This window comes from Haemaphysalis longicornis, unplaced genomic scaffold (assembly GCF_048455015.1).
Source record: "Haemaphysalis longicornis isolate Haplotype H1 unplaced genomic scaffold, Haemaphysalis longicornis Haplotype H1 scaffold_8, whole genome shotgun sequence".
Classification (NCBI taxonomy): Eukaryota; Metazoa; Arthropoda; class Arachnida; order Ixodida; family Ixodidae; genus Haemaphysalis; species Haemaphysalis longicornis.
Window position 1 is genome coordinate 40,061,564 of NW_027526445.1, and position 14,264 is coordinate 40,075,827.

The following is a 14,264-nucleotide window of genomic DNA, read 5'->3' on the forward strand; positions in this document are numbered from 1 at the left end:
CAACAACCGCCCGGTCCCGAGGACGGCCGCCCGGACGCATCGAAGGAACTCGACGGTGGCACTCCCAATGGACGCGATTACCAAATACAATCAAGGCGAGGACGAATGGTTTAATCTGGTCTCCCGAAACAAAGGGGGCAGCAATGAATTCACCAAACATACTACGAGCGATTGGAGGCCTTACCCTAACCGCATTCAACCCCCGCGGGCTTCACAGGAGCTAACCCTAAGAGCTGAACTCACCCCCAACGAGGGCACTAACTCAGCAGCGAGCATCGATCCTACCAGGAACCTTGCCGTCATATCATGGAACGACCCCACCGCAGCCAAGACATTGGAAGCATCGTAACGCAGAAGGGCTTTTAGGAGGTCAAAATACATGCGTCGGCCGCGAGGAAAACCTGGTACGGCGTCATCCATAACGTTAGCCCTCAAAACGAATTAGCGACCCTGAGGAAGCTTTCAAAAGAACCAGGCTTTGAAACTAGTGGAAATTCTACTTCCCTGCGCACGCCAGAATTGTCTCCTGAATAATTTCCCCGTTGCGTTGCTGTACTGAGCTCATCCGTAACACTGTACTACGGCTGTACGGAATGCAACAAACGTCCCTCTATATTGTCATCAGTTATCACCACAGGCGGTGCCTGACCAAGACCCCGCCATTCGGGAAATGTGGTTAACAGGGCCGTCCTCAGAATGCATGCAACAACTATTTGGCGGCGTGCAAGACTCAAACACTCGCAACGGCAGGTTGACTTCTTGTTTCGCTGAGGCTTCGCCCCACTTAACCGCGCTAACTACTACACGACAGCTCCGCACAACTCAGCTTCCAAGAACCAAGAATAGATCTGTTACACATGGACTAGTACAAAGCAATCTCTTCGGCGTTGTGGCGGTTTTTCACAATGTAAGCCTCCACATTTTTTGGGCAAGAGGACCACGATATAGAACGGTGAATATTGATAAACGGAATAACGTAAATATATTTATTCACAATGGTAATTATACAACCTGAAAACACCTCATATAATAAAGATTGCAGTAATACGCCCAATTTTTAAACAAGTACCTAAAAGCGAACAAGGTTTTATTGACCAGTTTGCTTTTTTTCAATAACTTTGCCGCACGATCGCATAGGCTTTTTATAAAGGAGGATGATCCTGTGAATAGAGTTTTTGGCAATTTTAAAACGCGTAATCCAGGTAGTGAACTTTCCCAGTCCGTTTTCACTGTTTCCACCAGAACACAGTTATGCTTTTTTGGCGACGTGATTGCTTACAGAGAATTTGCAAGCGGTTTGGGCTTTCGTCGCTCATGAGTTCAGAAGCCGACGATTTTACACATACATAACCGTTGTCAGCTGAACAAACTTGCAACACAATACAGGCGTCAATGAGCTAGCGGCGTCTGACGTTTAAAAATTTTGTGTTGATGTCTAATGTATGCTCTTCTTCATCATTGGGATTTAGCTGTTTCTCGCGTATAAGGCGCAGCTTCATTAGTTTTCTCATGTGTGGTCGCTAAGCACAGGTTGTACTTCTTGTTGCCTTAAAATTAAGGAAACGAAAGCAGTGTACATTCCCTGAGCGGAAACAATCCAAACAGCCGTAGAACAGAAACTGGTCTTGGTTTAAAGAAAATGTGAACGACCTAATGAACAAATACGTCTCTTTGCGCATGATCTCATCCCATTCTCGAGCCCCGTGGTAGATTAAAAACTTAAAGCGCTCTTCGAACAAGAAGAAACGCCTGGACTGTGCTGCAAAACATTCTTCTTGGGCTGTAAATGGGATGCTTACAAGGCGGCTAACCTTGACTACGTGTCAAAGGTAAAAGAAGCGAAAAAACATTTCTTTGAAAACACTTTACCTAACATGCTCTTAAACGATCCGAAAAAGTTCTGGCTAGTCATTAACCCGAACACTTGGAATTCATTCAAACTACTTGATGAGGATGGCTCGGTAATTTCTAATACAGTATGTTCAGTTATTCTAAACGATGTCTTTTGTAGTAATTTTGTTACTTCTGGTGCCAACATTGTAATTCCGAAAATACCGACTTATGAATTCCTACAAATGGATCCAATAATTATCGAAGATCAAGGAATAGAAAAAATAATTCAAGAGCTAAAGGTTTCCTCAAGCCCTGGTATTGACCTAATTATCCCCACATTCTTAAAAGGTACAAAATTTTATTTTTCTCTTATTTTTTCGAAGGTTTTCCAGCCATCTAGGGACTCCTGCACTCTTCCTGAGGACTGGAAGGTCGGGAACGTGGTGCCCATTCATAAGTCAGGTAGTAAAAATTCACCTTTCAACTTTCGCCCAATCTCTTTAACTAGCATTCCTTGCAAAATACTGGACCACATTTTTTGCTCGGGCATCGTAAAATTTCTCGAATCTAACTCGTTTTTTACCAGCGCCCAGCATGGCTTCCGCAGAACGTTCTGTTGTGGAACCCAACTTATTTCCTTTACTCATAGACTTAACATCATCCTCGATCGTTGTTCACTGGCAGACTGTATTTTTCTAGATTTTTCCAAACCGTTTGAAAACGTATCACACAAGCTATTAATTTTTAAATTAAGCAAACTAAATCTTAGTAGCGATCTTTTAACATGGCCGGAACACTTTCTTTGCAACAGAACGCAGTTTGTTTCTATTAGCACTTTTAACTCATCCTTTAGTAGTGTTCATTCCGGCGTCCCTCAGGGTTCAGTTTTAGGTCAGCTTTTCTTTTTAAAATATATTACCGACCTTCCCTCTGGTATTTCTTCTAACATTCACTTATTCGCGGACGACTGTTTAATATTTCGAAAGATTAGTGATATAAATGGCGTTCACATTCTGCAGACTGACATGAACGCAATTTGAAACTGGTGTGACACGTGGATAATGGACCTTAACACTACCAATTGTAAAGCAATGCGGGTTTCTCGCTCCTTATCTAGTCCTGTTACTTGCTATCTTAACACTTCCCTCTCGAGTCAGTCACTTCTTACCGCTATCTTGGTGTTCATATTACTTCCTGCCTCGCCTGGTCACTTCATATTAACACAAATATCAACAGTGCTAACAGAACGTTAGGGTATCTTCGCCGTAATTTCTTTCCCGAACCTATGTCAATTAAACTAACGTTATATAAACATTACGTCGTAGTACATTAGAATAAGCCTCTTCCATATGGGTTCACAGTACTGATTACTTAATTAGCTCCTTAGAACTGGTACAGAATAACTCCGCTCGTTTTATACTGCATAACTACAACCGTGCCGCAAGCATAACATCCATTAAAAGAACATTGCATCTTCCTTCCCTTGCACATCATAGTCAATTTTCTCGCCTATGGCAATTTGACAAAATATTTGGTCAAAGTTCTCATTTGCGCACCGAACTCATACTTCCACCAATGCACATTTCCCCACGAGTGGATCACATTCGCAAACATAGAATCCAGCCCTGCCGAACAAGAGCTTCCCTTCAGTCCTTTATACACCGCACTTCAAAAGAATGGAACCACCTTCCCAGACCAACAGCCACCATTGTCGATCACCAACTTTTGCGTAGCGCAATAGCTAATATTGTATACCCAGGAACCTAACAAGCCTAACAAGGAACCTAACAATCAATTTTGTATATTACCTGTATCTTTGTAATCACTCCCTGCTTTAACGCCTCTGGCTTTGAGGGTAAATGGAAACAAACAAATAAATAAAGGAACCACACCATGAAACGTGTCAAGCATTTCGTTAGAGTGCTCTTCCCATGGCAGATACTTGCTTTCCCCTAACATTAGAAATAAGTAGAATTTTTATTTTGCAGAAGCGTAAAACTCAAAACTCATCACAAGGACACACCCAGTGTTTTATAAAACTTCGCTTAATCGCCAAACGAGTTTCATTCACCGCGCCTAAAAACTAGCTTGCTCGAGCCAGTTGTAGTTTGACAGCACTAGTTCAGTCAAAAATCCGTCGTCAGTAGTACGAAAAATATCCGCTCTGGATATAACACCAATTATAGTTAACGGATGACACACAACACACGGCCTACTGCTGATAGGCTTCGTGTTGCCGTCTTTTTGAGCGGCTCTGGAGCAACGTTCCCGGTCGGTGTACTGACTGTCCGAGCATGCACATATATCCATGGCTGTTGACCCTTTATGCGTACGAAGGATGGGAAGGGATGCAGGCGCGAACAGGCTATGAGAGTTCAGCGTCATTCAAGGGCCACTGCATGGCTGCTGGATGAAACGCAGCAAATGCGCCCTGCCACATGGCACAACCTCGCACAAGCACGCTAATTGTACCATTAACAATAACTAGTTGAAAAAAAGTATGTCCCTGCTTAATGTCATCTTTGTTTGGGAAACAGGAATGCTTGTACTCACTGATTTATTACCACGCAATGAAGAGAAAGACACAAAAGGTAAAACAGGATGATAACAATAACAAAGGACATGCCCGTCCTGCAATTCTACGCTGAAGTTTTCGCATTCAGTGCATAGTAAAAAGGGCTTAGGTGACCAAGTATTTTTGCGACCGATGAATCTGAGGAGCACGAAAGCGAACGCTCGAATAAACAATTAAGGAATCGCAAGTTACGCAAAAAATATGTAATTCACCTGACTGCGTTTAGCAGTCATCGCTCGGTATACCGACGCAATCGCTACAACCAACAATCATGAACAAACAGAGAGAATCACAGGAGGAACCAAGGAGTGCAACCACGAAAGGCGAAGCGCAATTAGTGTACTCTGGTGGCACATTTGAACCTATGCTATGCTGGTAGCCCTATGGCACGTCTTACACGTATGCTGAGGCAAAACAACACCCGCAGCCACAAATAACCCTGCACATCCATTTCTCTAGGCGCATATTGATCGAGCTGCAGCCTAAAGATGACGGTGTAGAATCACACAAATTTTCAACAATCAAGGAAGCTCACACTAACGCGTACGACTTGAAGGGAGTGAACCTGCACGCAACCTTCACGACCACCATAAAGGTTCAAGTGCACGATTGCAGCCGATTTCCTTCTTTGCTGCCCCCGTGAACCTCACTCCATCATTGTTGCTACAAGTGTACAGGGTCTTTCCCGTTCGGTGCAAGTGTTGCCGCCATTACGAATAACGCTGGAGTTTCTTTTTTTGCCATTCTTGGCGAATCTTTTTAAGTGGCTATGCTTGGCTTGATAAAGTTGCGCCGGCAACGCTGCGTGCTAGCCGCGAGGCTCTCACAAATGAGCGCTCGGCATTGTCTTGGTTTTAGATGCGACGCTGAGAGGAGCATCTCTTGCCGGCGGCCCTGTCCTGCGTGCGACCGTCGTCCGCGTCCGCACAGCTGCGTCTCTCCTCCGCTCGCCTCCTCTCCTCTCTCCGATAGCGAACACTCTCTCCCCACATCTGCGGTCGCGCTGCGCGCGGCTGCGCACTGTGCGCATGTGCAGTACTCTCTCTCTCTCTCTCCGCAGTCTCCTCTCCTTCGGGCGCGCTGCGCATAGAAGCGGAGTGCCGCGCTCCGGCCGGTCTCTCAGTCGACGGCCGTCCGCGCTTGCGCTTGCTCTCTTGCCGTACCCGACGATTGCTTGATGCGACGCCGATGGCACCCCCTTCAGCGTCGCATCACACCAGGGTTCCCGCGAGGGGAGGTGGGCGTAATTTTTTGTTAACTTCCAGGCGGTCGCCGAAATCTTGACCAATCTCCGTAAGTGGGTATGCTCCGCTTGACAAACGTGCGCAGGGGACGTGGGAGGTCGTCGCGAGGCACGCACAAACGAGCTCTAGGCATTTTCTTCGGTTGTTAACTGCCGGGCGGTCGTCGCGAGGCCCGGGCTCACGTACGCGCGTTCGGCATTTTTTTTTTATTTTTAACTGCCGACAACAAAAATTAAGATTTTCTAAAGATCTTTGCTCTTAAAAAACAAGTTGAACACAAACTGCTAATGTGCAGCCTTGTCTGCAGATGATGTTTTCTGTAAAAAAAAAGGAGTTTTTTGCAAACTTGGATTAGGTCGCATCTTCTCGACATTGTAGCTCGCATTAAGAGAAAAAGATGGGTATGGCCGGGACAAAAGGTGGACAATCCGTTGGTTGGAGCGGCTGCCATTAGACCGTAAATGCAATAGAGGTCGGCAAAGGGCTCGATAGAAGGATGAGTTGCGAAAATAAGGGGGAAAAGGTGGACTCTGCTAGCATTCGATTAGTGTGGCTGGAAATCTTTGGGAGGGGCCTTCGTCCTGCACATGACATAACCAAGATGATGTTGATGATGATGTACGTAGACATATAGAGGTATGCAGTTCTCGCTGAATTGCGATGGTCACAGTTCCTCTAAGGCTAGTTTTTCTTTGTTGAAACACGTACACCCTTCATTACTTTATGTGGAGCCATGGACATTGTACCTTGGTTTCAATAAAATACCGCTGTTTGGCGCAGCAATGAAATTATTCAAAGAGTATTGTAATTTTCCGCGTCTGAAAGTTTTCCAGCCCATCAGATTTATTGAGTTGATTTCTCTCGCTATAATTAAAAATAGTTGTCGAAACAAGGAACCCATGTTTCGAACTCTTTTCGCAGTGAAGGGGGACGTTTCAGTCTCTGGGCTGAGCCGCGTTTTCCGCGTAACCGAGTAAACGATAGCAAGACCGACCAGTGAAAGAAAAAGCGAACGATAAAAGAGAGCGAAGGCGGAGAGTGTCACGAAATTGGGAGGGGCTTGAGCACGGCTCACCGTGGCTGCGTGAGTCAGCGCTCTCTGCAAGGGTGCGGTGGGGGAGGGGAGGGGGCAGTATTCTGGGCCCGCACGAGGCGTTCCACGGCGCGACGCTTGGCGACAACGTAAGAGGGCGTGCACGTGACTATGATGTGCGTTCGCTTAGGACGCAATTCGCGCTCCTTTCTTGAGACGCACTTCGCGCCGCCGACGTAGAGACTCATCATTGCTGCTGTCGACAGGACCCGCGAGTACGTACTCACTCAGCGCAATTCTGCTGCGCCCCAATATCTCCTTAGGGAGAATCGCAATCGCCAGCCAATTTTTTCTGTTTCTTTTATTTTCGGCATCTCATTTGAAAGTGGTGCATGAGTGAAAGAGACTTTATTGATCGCCGGCAACAGACGTAATATCTCCACTGCGCCAGGACGTAGCTACTCGTCGATCCTGGTGGCATTCTAGTAAGCAACACTTTCGCTACTCACTGGGGGGTGGACACCCTGGACCCCGAAGGGAGGGCGTCGGCCCGCAGCTTTGTCTCCTGTGCTGTCGTTCGAGAGCCGTTAGGACCTGCTGGACGGCTGAGGGTTGGATGTCCTTGTCGTAACTGCATTAGCGTCTTGCAAGGTTGGTCCTGGTTGAAGCTTCGTCTGGTCGCACTTCACAATCCCATAATATATGGGTTGCTGCTGCCCTGGAGTTATTGCACAACACACACGTGTCGCCCGTGTAGAGCTCTGGTTAGATATGCTTCATAATGAAGGGAGCATTAATGAATTCGTCTGTAGCTGTCTGAACGTGGACGCTTGTTCCCTAGTCAACTCGAGGTGAGGCGGTGCCAGCACCCACCTGTTATTCGTGTAATATTTATTGATACCTTGAAAGGTATCGTACGTATCATTTCTCTCCGTCGAACAGACGAATTCATTACAGCCGTGCGGGCTGCTAATCCTCGCGCCACTGAATTTGCCGCCTCGTTGTGGTTAGCAACCGATTCTGACACATCGTTCCCTGCGTGAGCGGGGAACCACTTCACTGCGACCTTACGTCCGTCTACGTTCACAGATTCGAGCAACCGCACTGCTCCACAGCACATCCGGCCTTTCGCGAAGTTACGCACTGCACTTTTGGAGTCACTTAGAATATCAGGATACATTAGATATGAACAAGCAGTGAACGATATGCGTAAAAGGCAGAGGCAGTCAACAGTTTCCTAGGTTATTAAGGTACGTTATCACGTTCGTAGAACTATGTAGGTTGGAAAAAGCCCGCGATTAATATGCTCATTCTCTGGAGGCCGTAAAAGGGCGACATTTCGGCTTTTTGAAATTTGTGTTTACGTTTTCGATATTGTTTTTTGTGTGCGTGGGAGAGAAAAGTGTCTTTAGCATTACGTGCAGAGCTCGGCAATTTTCGTACAACCTTAGGCCTCGGTGTGACGGCGGGGCACAAACCGAAGTTTGATTTGTCGTATTTGATGTGGAAGCATGTTGTAAAAATCCAGTTCTGAATTAATGGATTCGCAGGGAAGAACGCGGAAGTTTTGCAGCAGATATGTAACCATCAAAAATATTTCCATGGAAGCGAATGTTTCAGCGGGACAGCATCGACGGCCTGGGAAAGATATAAAAAATGGCGCATATTAAAAGCATTGTTATGCAGTTTAATGCAGAAAAAAAGCACAAATATACAAAGACGGGGGAAATAAACAGAAAATGCCGCGTTGTAGATTACTTTCCGGCAATATTCTCTCACAGCATATTTGGTTCAAAATAGTCGCAATTTTTGTACATGGCCAATACGCTATACAGAGAGGCAATTTATATAGGGACCAGGTCACACATAGAGATTACATTTATGGTTACCACGAAGAGAGTATTTAAAACGCAATGCAGAACAGGGCCCTCATATTTATGTACGCAGCCGTGGATGGTAAACTCTTCTTTACATAAATGGAAGCATTCGTTCAGCCGACAGCCGTGAACTCGTGATACGAGCCCTATGACTAGTAATAGTAATCTTGTTAGTCTGCCCGCAATAAATTTGCGAGCTTTCTATTAAACGGTTGGCCATATTCTAATCTGGTAACGAAAGTGACCTGTATGAGAGTGATTATGGCATCGAGAAAACGGTTTTTGACAATGTAGCGATTGCCGGCATGTAAGGATGGGAGAATAAGAGATCGCAGCGAAGTATTGGGTGTTTAGACATGATTACATCTACTTGTACTTTTCGTTAAAGTCACATAACACAAAGAGAACACGAAGAGCTTTGTTTTAAGGTTCCCATTTGCATTGTTAGCAAATTGCGTCTTTTAGAGTCTGTGGCCATCACGGTAGAGGAATAGCCATCCACATTGCTATACTAGTGCAATGTTACAGAGCGGAACTGAATTTCGCAATTGTACGCGCACAGTTTTTAAAGCGACACTTTCTATGCCTCACTGGTGGCGACTGTTCAGTCACCAAAACACACTGCAGGAAATTGGTTTTACAACGCTATGATAATGATAAGCGGGCACAACAAGTGCCTAAAAATATACGGTTCTCGTGTTCGGGATCGAACATGGGCCTTTTTCGTTATAAAGCCGATGTCTATCCGATTGCGCAATTCTGACACGTTCGACGAAGCTTTGTCCAACCTATGGCTTTCGTACCACCACCCAAACTCGATCAACCCCTAAAACCCCAACGACAACAAACGAATTTCTTACGGGAAAGCTCGACGTTTCAATCATCGTTGTGGTTAGATGAAGGTGATCGGCATTTGTTAATAATTATGTTCAGGGTTGAAAAGAAGCTAGTCGTGCATAAAGTGGTGTATAAAAATAGGTACATTAATCTTTTAGTTTAAATCGTGGTCTTCGGCACGTACACCAAAGGAAACACAGTTATCTGCGTCTACTCAACATTTTTAATACAGTGTAATTAAAATCCTACCTGCATTTGTTCCTGATAAAGCGAGAATTGTGGCATAGAGTCTCAAATCATATTTTAACATATCAACTCTTTTTCCTAACTACCAAAGTATGGAATTTAAGAACGCACGCACCCACACACACACGCACACGCACACACGCACACGCACGCACGCACGCGCACGCACACACGTGCGCACACCGGCACGCGCATGCACACGTACGCACGCACACATGCACGTACGCACGCACGCACACACACACACACACACACACACGAGACGCATACCCGCTTGCACACAGACACGCACGCATACGCCCACGCACAGGCACACGCGCACACGTAAACAGGCACGCGCACGCACGCACGCACACACACAAGCACACACGCCCACACACACGCACACATGCACACACGCGCACACACATACGCACACGCACGCATGCACACGCGCACGCACATGCACACACGCACACGCACACACAAGCTAACGCACACACACACGCAAACGCACACGCACACGCAGAAAGACACGCACGCCGCGCACGCACACGCTCGCACACACACGCACACACACATACGCACACACACAGGCACAGCCACACGCGCACGCACACGCACACGCACACACACGCACAGGCACAGCCACATGCGCACGCACACGCTCACACACGCGCACGCACGCACGCACACACACACGCACATGCACAGGCACACGCACACACGCACACACACCACACTTGCATGCACGCTCACACGCACGCAGACACATGCAAAGACACACACACACGCACTGGCACACGCACATGCAGACGCACGCACACCACACGCGCACGCGAACGCACGCACGCACACCCACACATGCACACACTCATTCAAACGGGTGCGCACGCGTACACGCACGCGCACACGCACGCGCACACACACACACACACACACACACACACACACACACACACACATGGACACACATAGCGAACCGCAATCGGAAAGGTGGGGCTTGTTGAATACATACAGGAATAAGGGTAGGAAGTTAAGAACGCCAAGGCAGGCAAAAACGTAAATTAGGTAGGTCATTTTTTTTTCTTGAAACATAGTTTTTCAAAGGTTCGAACGATAGAAAGAAAGTGAAGAAAAAATTCACCCCACCTCCCCGAAGGGAATCGTGAGGAAATGCGAAAACATTTCTTTTGCGCGAGAGTGCGCGGAATTTACAATTAATGAGGAGACGGTGATTGGTAGCGTAACCATTTATTTAGCACCTGTTTGTGTTGTCGTTGTACTTGACGGCCACGATCACTGCCTTGTGGTCGGTAAAGTGCACAGTCAAAGGGTCTTTGAGAAGCATGCGGGCGCGGGAGAGTGGGGCGAGCGTCGAGAGGAGAAGCACCGATGCACCGCGCCTACCCTCGCCTACACTCTCCCACACACGCGGGAGCACCGGCGAGCTCCCGCGATGCGAGCGCCCTCACACGCCCGAGCGCGCTCCTCCTCTCCACTCACTCGCCGCTGATCCGCCCGCACCACGTGCTCCGGTTGCTAGGGGAGACGAAGAGCGCGTGCGCTCACAGCTGTTGCTATGGGAGAGGGGGGGAGAGCGGAGAGATAACACCTGCGGGCGCGTGGACGCCGCACGGCGCCTGACATGGCTCGACTAAGAAATGCATTCGCATTTAAAACATGCACCCCGGGTGAGATCTCAAACAACGACCTCCAGAGTAAAGGTTTGGTGCGTTAACCATTACGCTACCTGATTGGCTGTGTTCCCTCCGCTTTGTTGGAAATTTGTGTGAAGGTAATTGTTTCCTTCTTCTTCTTCAGGGACAATATTCCAATGCATTGTAAGATTGTCTCTGAAGAAGAGGGTTACACTTTCGAAACTGCTGGACCAATTTCTAATGAATAAGGTATCCGTGAAAGTGTTCATATCTTTTGCTTAAATGTTTCTTCTGGTCGTTTGCAAAACTCATCGAATTTTACACATATATATATATATATATATATATATATATATATATATATATATATATATATATATATATATATATATATATATATATATATATAGATATATATATATATATACAGAAATAAGGGTTTGTAGTCAAGAAAACCTCGGAAAGCAAAAGAGATGATGTGGTAGGTCATTGACACAGATAAAGAATTTTGATAGAAAGAAAGTGGGTTCGGATCCAACCTGGCGGGCGTCTTTTCTCCACTTTTTTTTTCGAAATTCTTTATCTGTTTTAATGACCTACCACATCGTCCCCCTTTGCTTTCCCAGGTTTTCTTGACTGCCAACTCTTATTTCTGTATACAGGCGAGCCCGCTTATAACGAACACCACGGGAAACCGAAATAACTTCGTTATATCCGCTTTTCGCTGTATCTGGACAGAAAATCTATGTATACCAATGGTAACGGGAAATGAAGATTTCTTCGTTATAGCCGCTATATCGTTAAAACCGGGTTCGCTATAAGTGGGCTATACTGTATATATACATATATAATGGTTTCTTTTAAACCATGCTCTGCAAATGAAACCATTGTTCAATCCTCGATCTCTTGGGCAGTTGGTTTAAAGGAAACAGAACGTCTGAGTCCTTCTGTCTTTATTTCCTCTGCAAAAAAAATCGATTTCGGACTGCGCTTTTCTCACCAAACTCCCTCTCCTTCTCCTGCACTCCAGTTCCCTCTGAGGGCGTCCCAAGAATGACGGCGTTGGCCATGATCGTTAGCACCACGCTGAGGCTGTTAGCTTGTCGTGTTAGCACCACGGTGAGGCTGTTGCCTGCCCAAAGTTTTGTTCCCGGTTTTCCCCCTACCTTCCAAATTTCATCCGGCTCTCTTTCTCTCTCTTGATATTTATATATATTTAAGTACTCTTCTTTGCCGAATTAACAAAGGAATACTCATAAGTTAAAGGGACAGACAACCGATTTTTGTCGAGTATATATTCTCTAGCCCAAATAAAAGGGCATCACTTAAAGCACCTTGAAGAGAAACGGTTTTTTTGGTAACGCCCTAGAACTTTTTAAATCGAAATTTTTAGATCTACGAGCAGTATGTGTCCCTCCCAAAAATAATGCTGGCAACCATGACATGGAGTAGCTCGGCAACATACTTTTGTCTGTATGCGAAATAAAATACGATATTTAAAAACTTGTCTCCAGCTAAAAAAGTTTATTCGCAGGCTTTCCTGTTCCTTTATGTGTTTTTTAATGCAACGGTCTATTTTACACGAATGCGCCATCTGTTGGGATAGACGACAGGTAGAATCTGGCTTCACGTTGTGGAGGTGGGAAGTTCGATTCTCCCCGGGCACGACGTTTTTTTTTTTTTTATTTAAGCTGCCGTTGGCGTACTTGGAAACTGAAATCAAATATTATTGGCAGAACAAACGCCCCTGACTCAGGCAGAATCGTCAAATCTTCTTCGCTGGGTCTGTTTACTGAACGCTGCCGTTGATTCTGGGCATGGAGGCTCGTTAGCCACACTGAGAGCCACCCAGCGATGGCGAGCGGCGTGTCTTTAAAAATTGCAAAATAATGTTTAGAAATACATATACAATTTAACCTTGTTCAAATACTTGTGTTAAAAGGTTTTCAATACGTAAATAAACGTTTCTGCAGTTACACTAGCTGCTAGGTTTGCAGCTCACGTGACAGTGACACATATTGTAGTGCCAAGTTTTGACACTACGAACCGCCACCCTTCCGATTTCAGGAAGTTTGCTGCCAAATTAAAATTATTTCCGCCAATTTGTTTATAAATTGCTTGTGGTTACCGGGCTATGCAAAACGCTGGCTTTCATATGGGCTAGAGAACATATACGCGACAAAAATCGGTTGTCTGTCCCTTTAAATGTTGTGTACAAGTGCCCAATACCTGTCCTTCTATCAGGTGACATTTTTGTTCAATAGCTAATTGCCACCGTGAATGATCAGATAATCCTGTTCGACAAGCTTCAATTCGCGTGGAATATGTTAACTCAGTTTTTTCTTCTCAACTGTTGCAAGACAGACAAAATGTGTTTCCAGAACCCAAACGAAGGGCTTCCCCATTTTTTTAAATTCAAGGACATTCTCTTAAGTTAACACTTTCACTAAACGATGGTTAATACTTACCGGTGCTAAATGGAATCAAGTACTCGGGTTTATGTGCCAAGATGGAGCCGTCTTCATTTAAGAAGCGACCAGGATTAAATTTTTGTGGCTCCTTCCAAAGAACCGGGTCGTTGTGAACCGCCCAGATGTTGGGAAGAACAACTGTACCTCGTGGTATGAAGAAACCATCAATAACAACGTCTTCTGAACACCTGGGAATAGCAGGAAAATGCTCTCTTTAGGCACGCTCAGCAACATTAGAATTAATGGGATAGCGTCATACGTAACATGAATGTATAAATGACAATCCCTAAAACAAATATTCCTGTAGGTGTTAGTAAACCAACAAAGAGCATTACAAATTCCAAGAAATTTCTGACAAGACTTTCGTTCGAGAGAAGAGATGCTACTTCGTACCACGCATGGGCTTATTTAAAATTGTATACTTATTGACAGACAACCGTCAAAAGTTCGAGAAATCACACCTAAGCATCAACATAAACGTAACGCAATTGTTAAATTTAACTCAACC

At 45.6% G+C, this 14,264-nt stretch overlaps 1 protein-coding gene across 5 annotated transcripts in view; it reads right to left on the reverse strand.

Annotated features, from left to right (window-relative positions):
• Positions 1-6,957: 6,957 nt before the first annotated feature.
• LOC144149018 (cytochrome P450 2F3-like) overlaps positions 6,958-14,264 on the reverse strand; it is a 61,618-nt gene continuing 54,311 nt past the window's right edge. For 3 of the 5 annotated variants that reach the window (XM_077680558.1, XM_077680556.1, XM_077680555.1), the window contains 2 exons: positions 13,754-13,944; positions 6,960-8,323 (listed from right to left, as the gene is read on the reverse strand). In XM_077680558.1, coding sequence (XP_077536684.1) covers positions 8,133-8,323; positions 13,754-13,944 — 382 coding nt within the window. In that variant the 3' untranslated portion in view covers positions 6,960-8,132. Of the gene's footprint in view, positions 8,324-13,753; positions 13,945-14,264 lie in introns of all 5 variants that reach the window. The other 2 variants (XM_077680560.1, XM_077680559.1) reach the window with 1 other exon arrangement.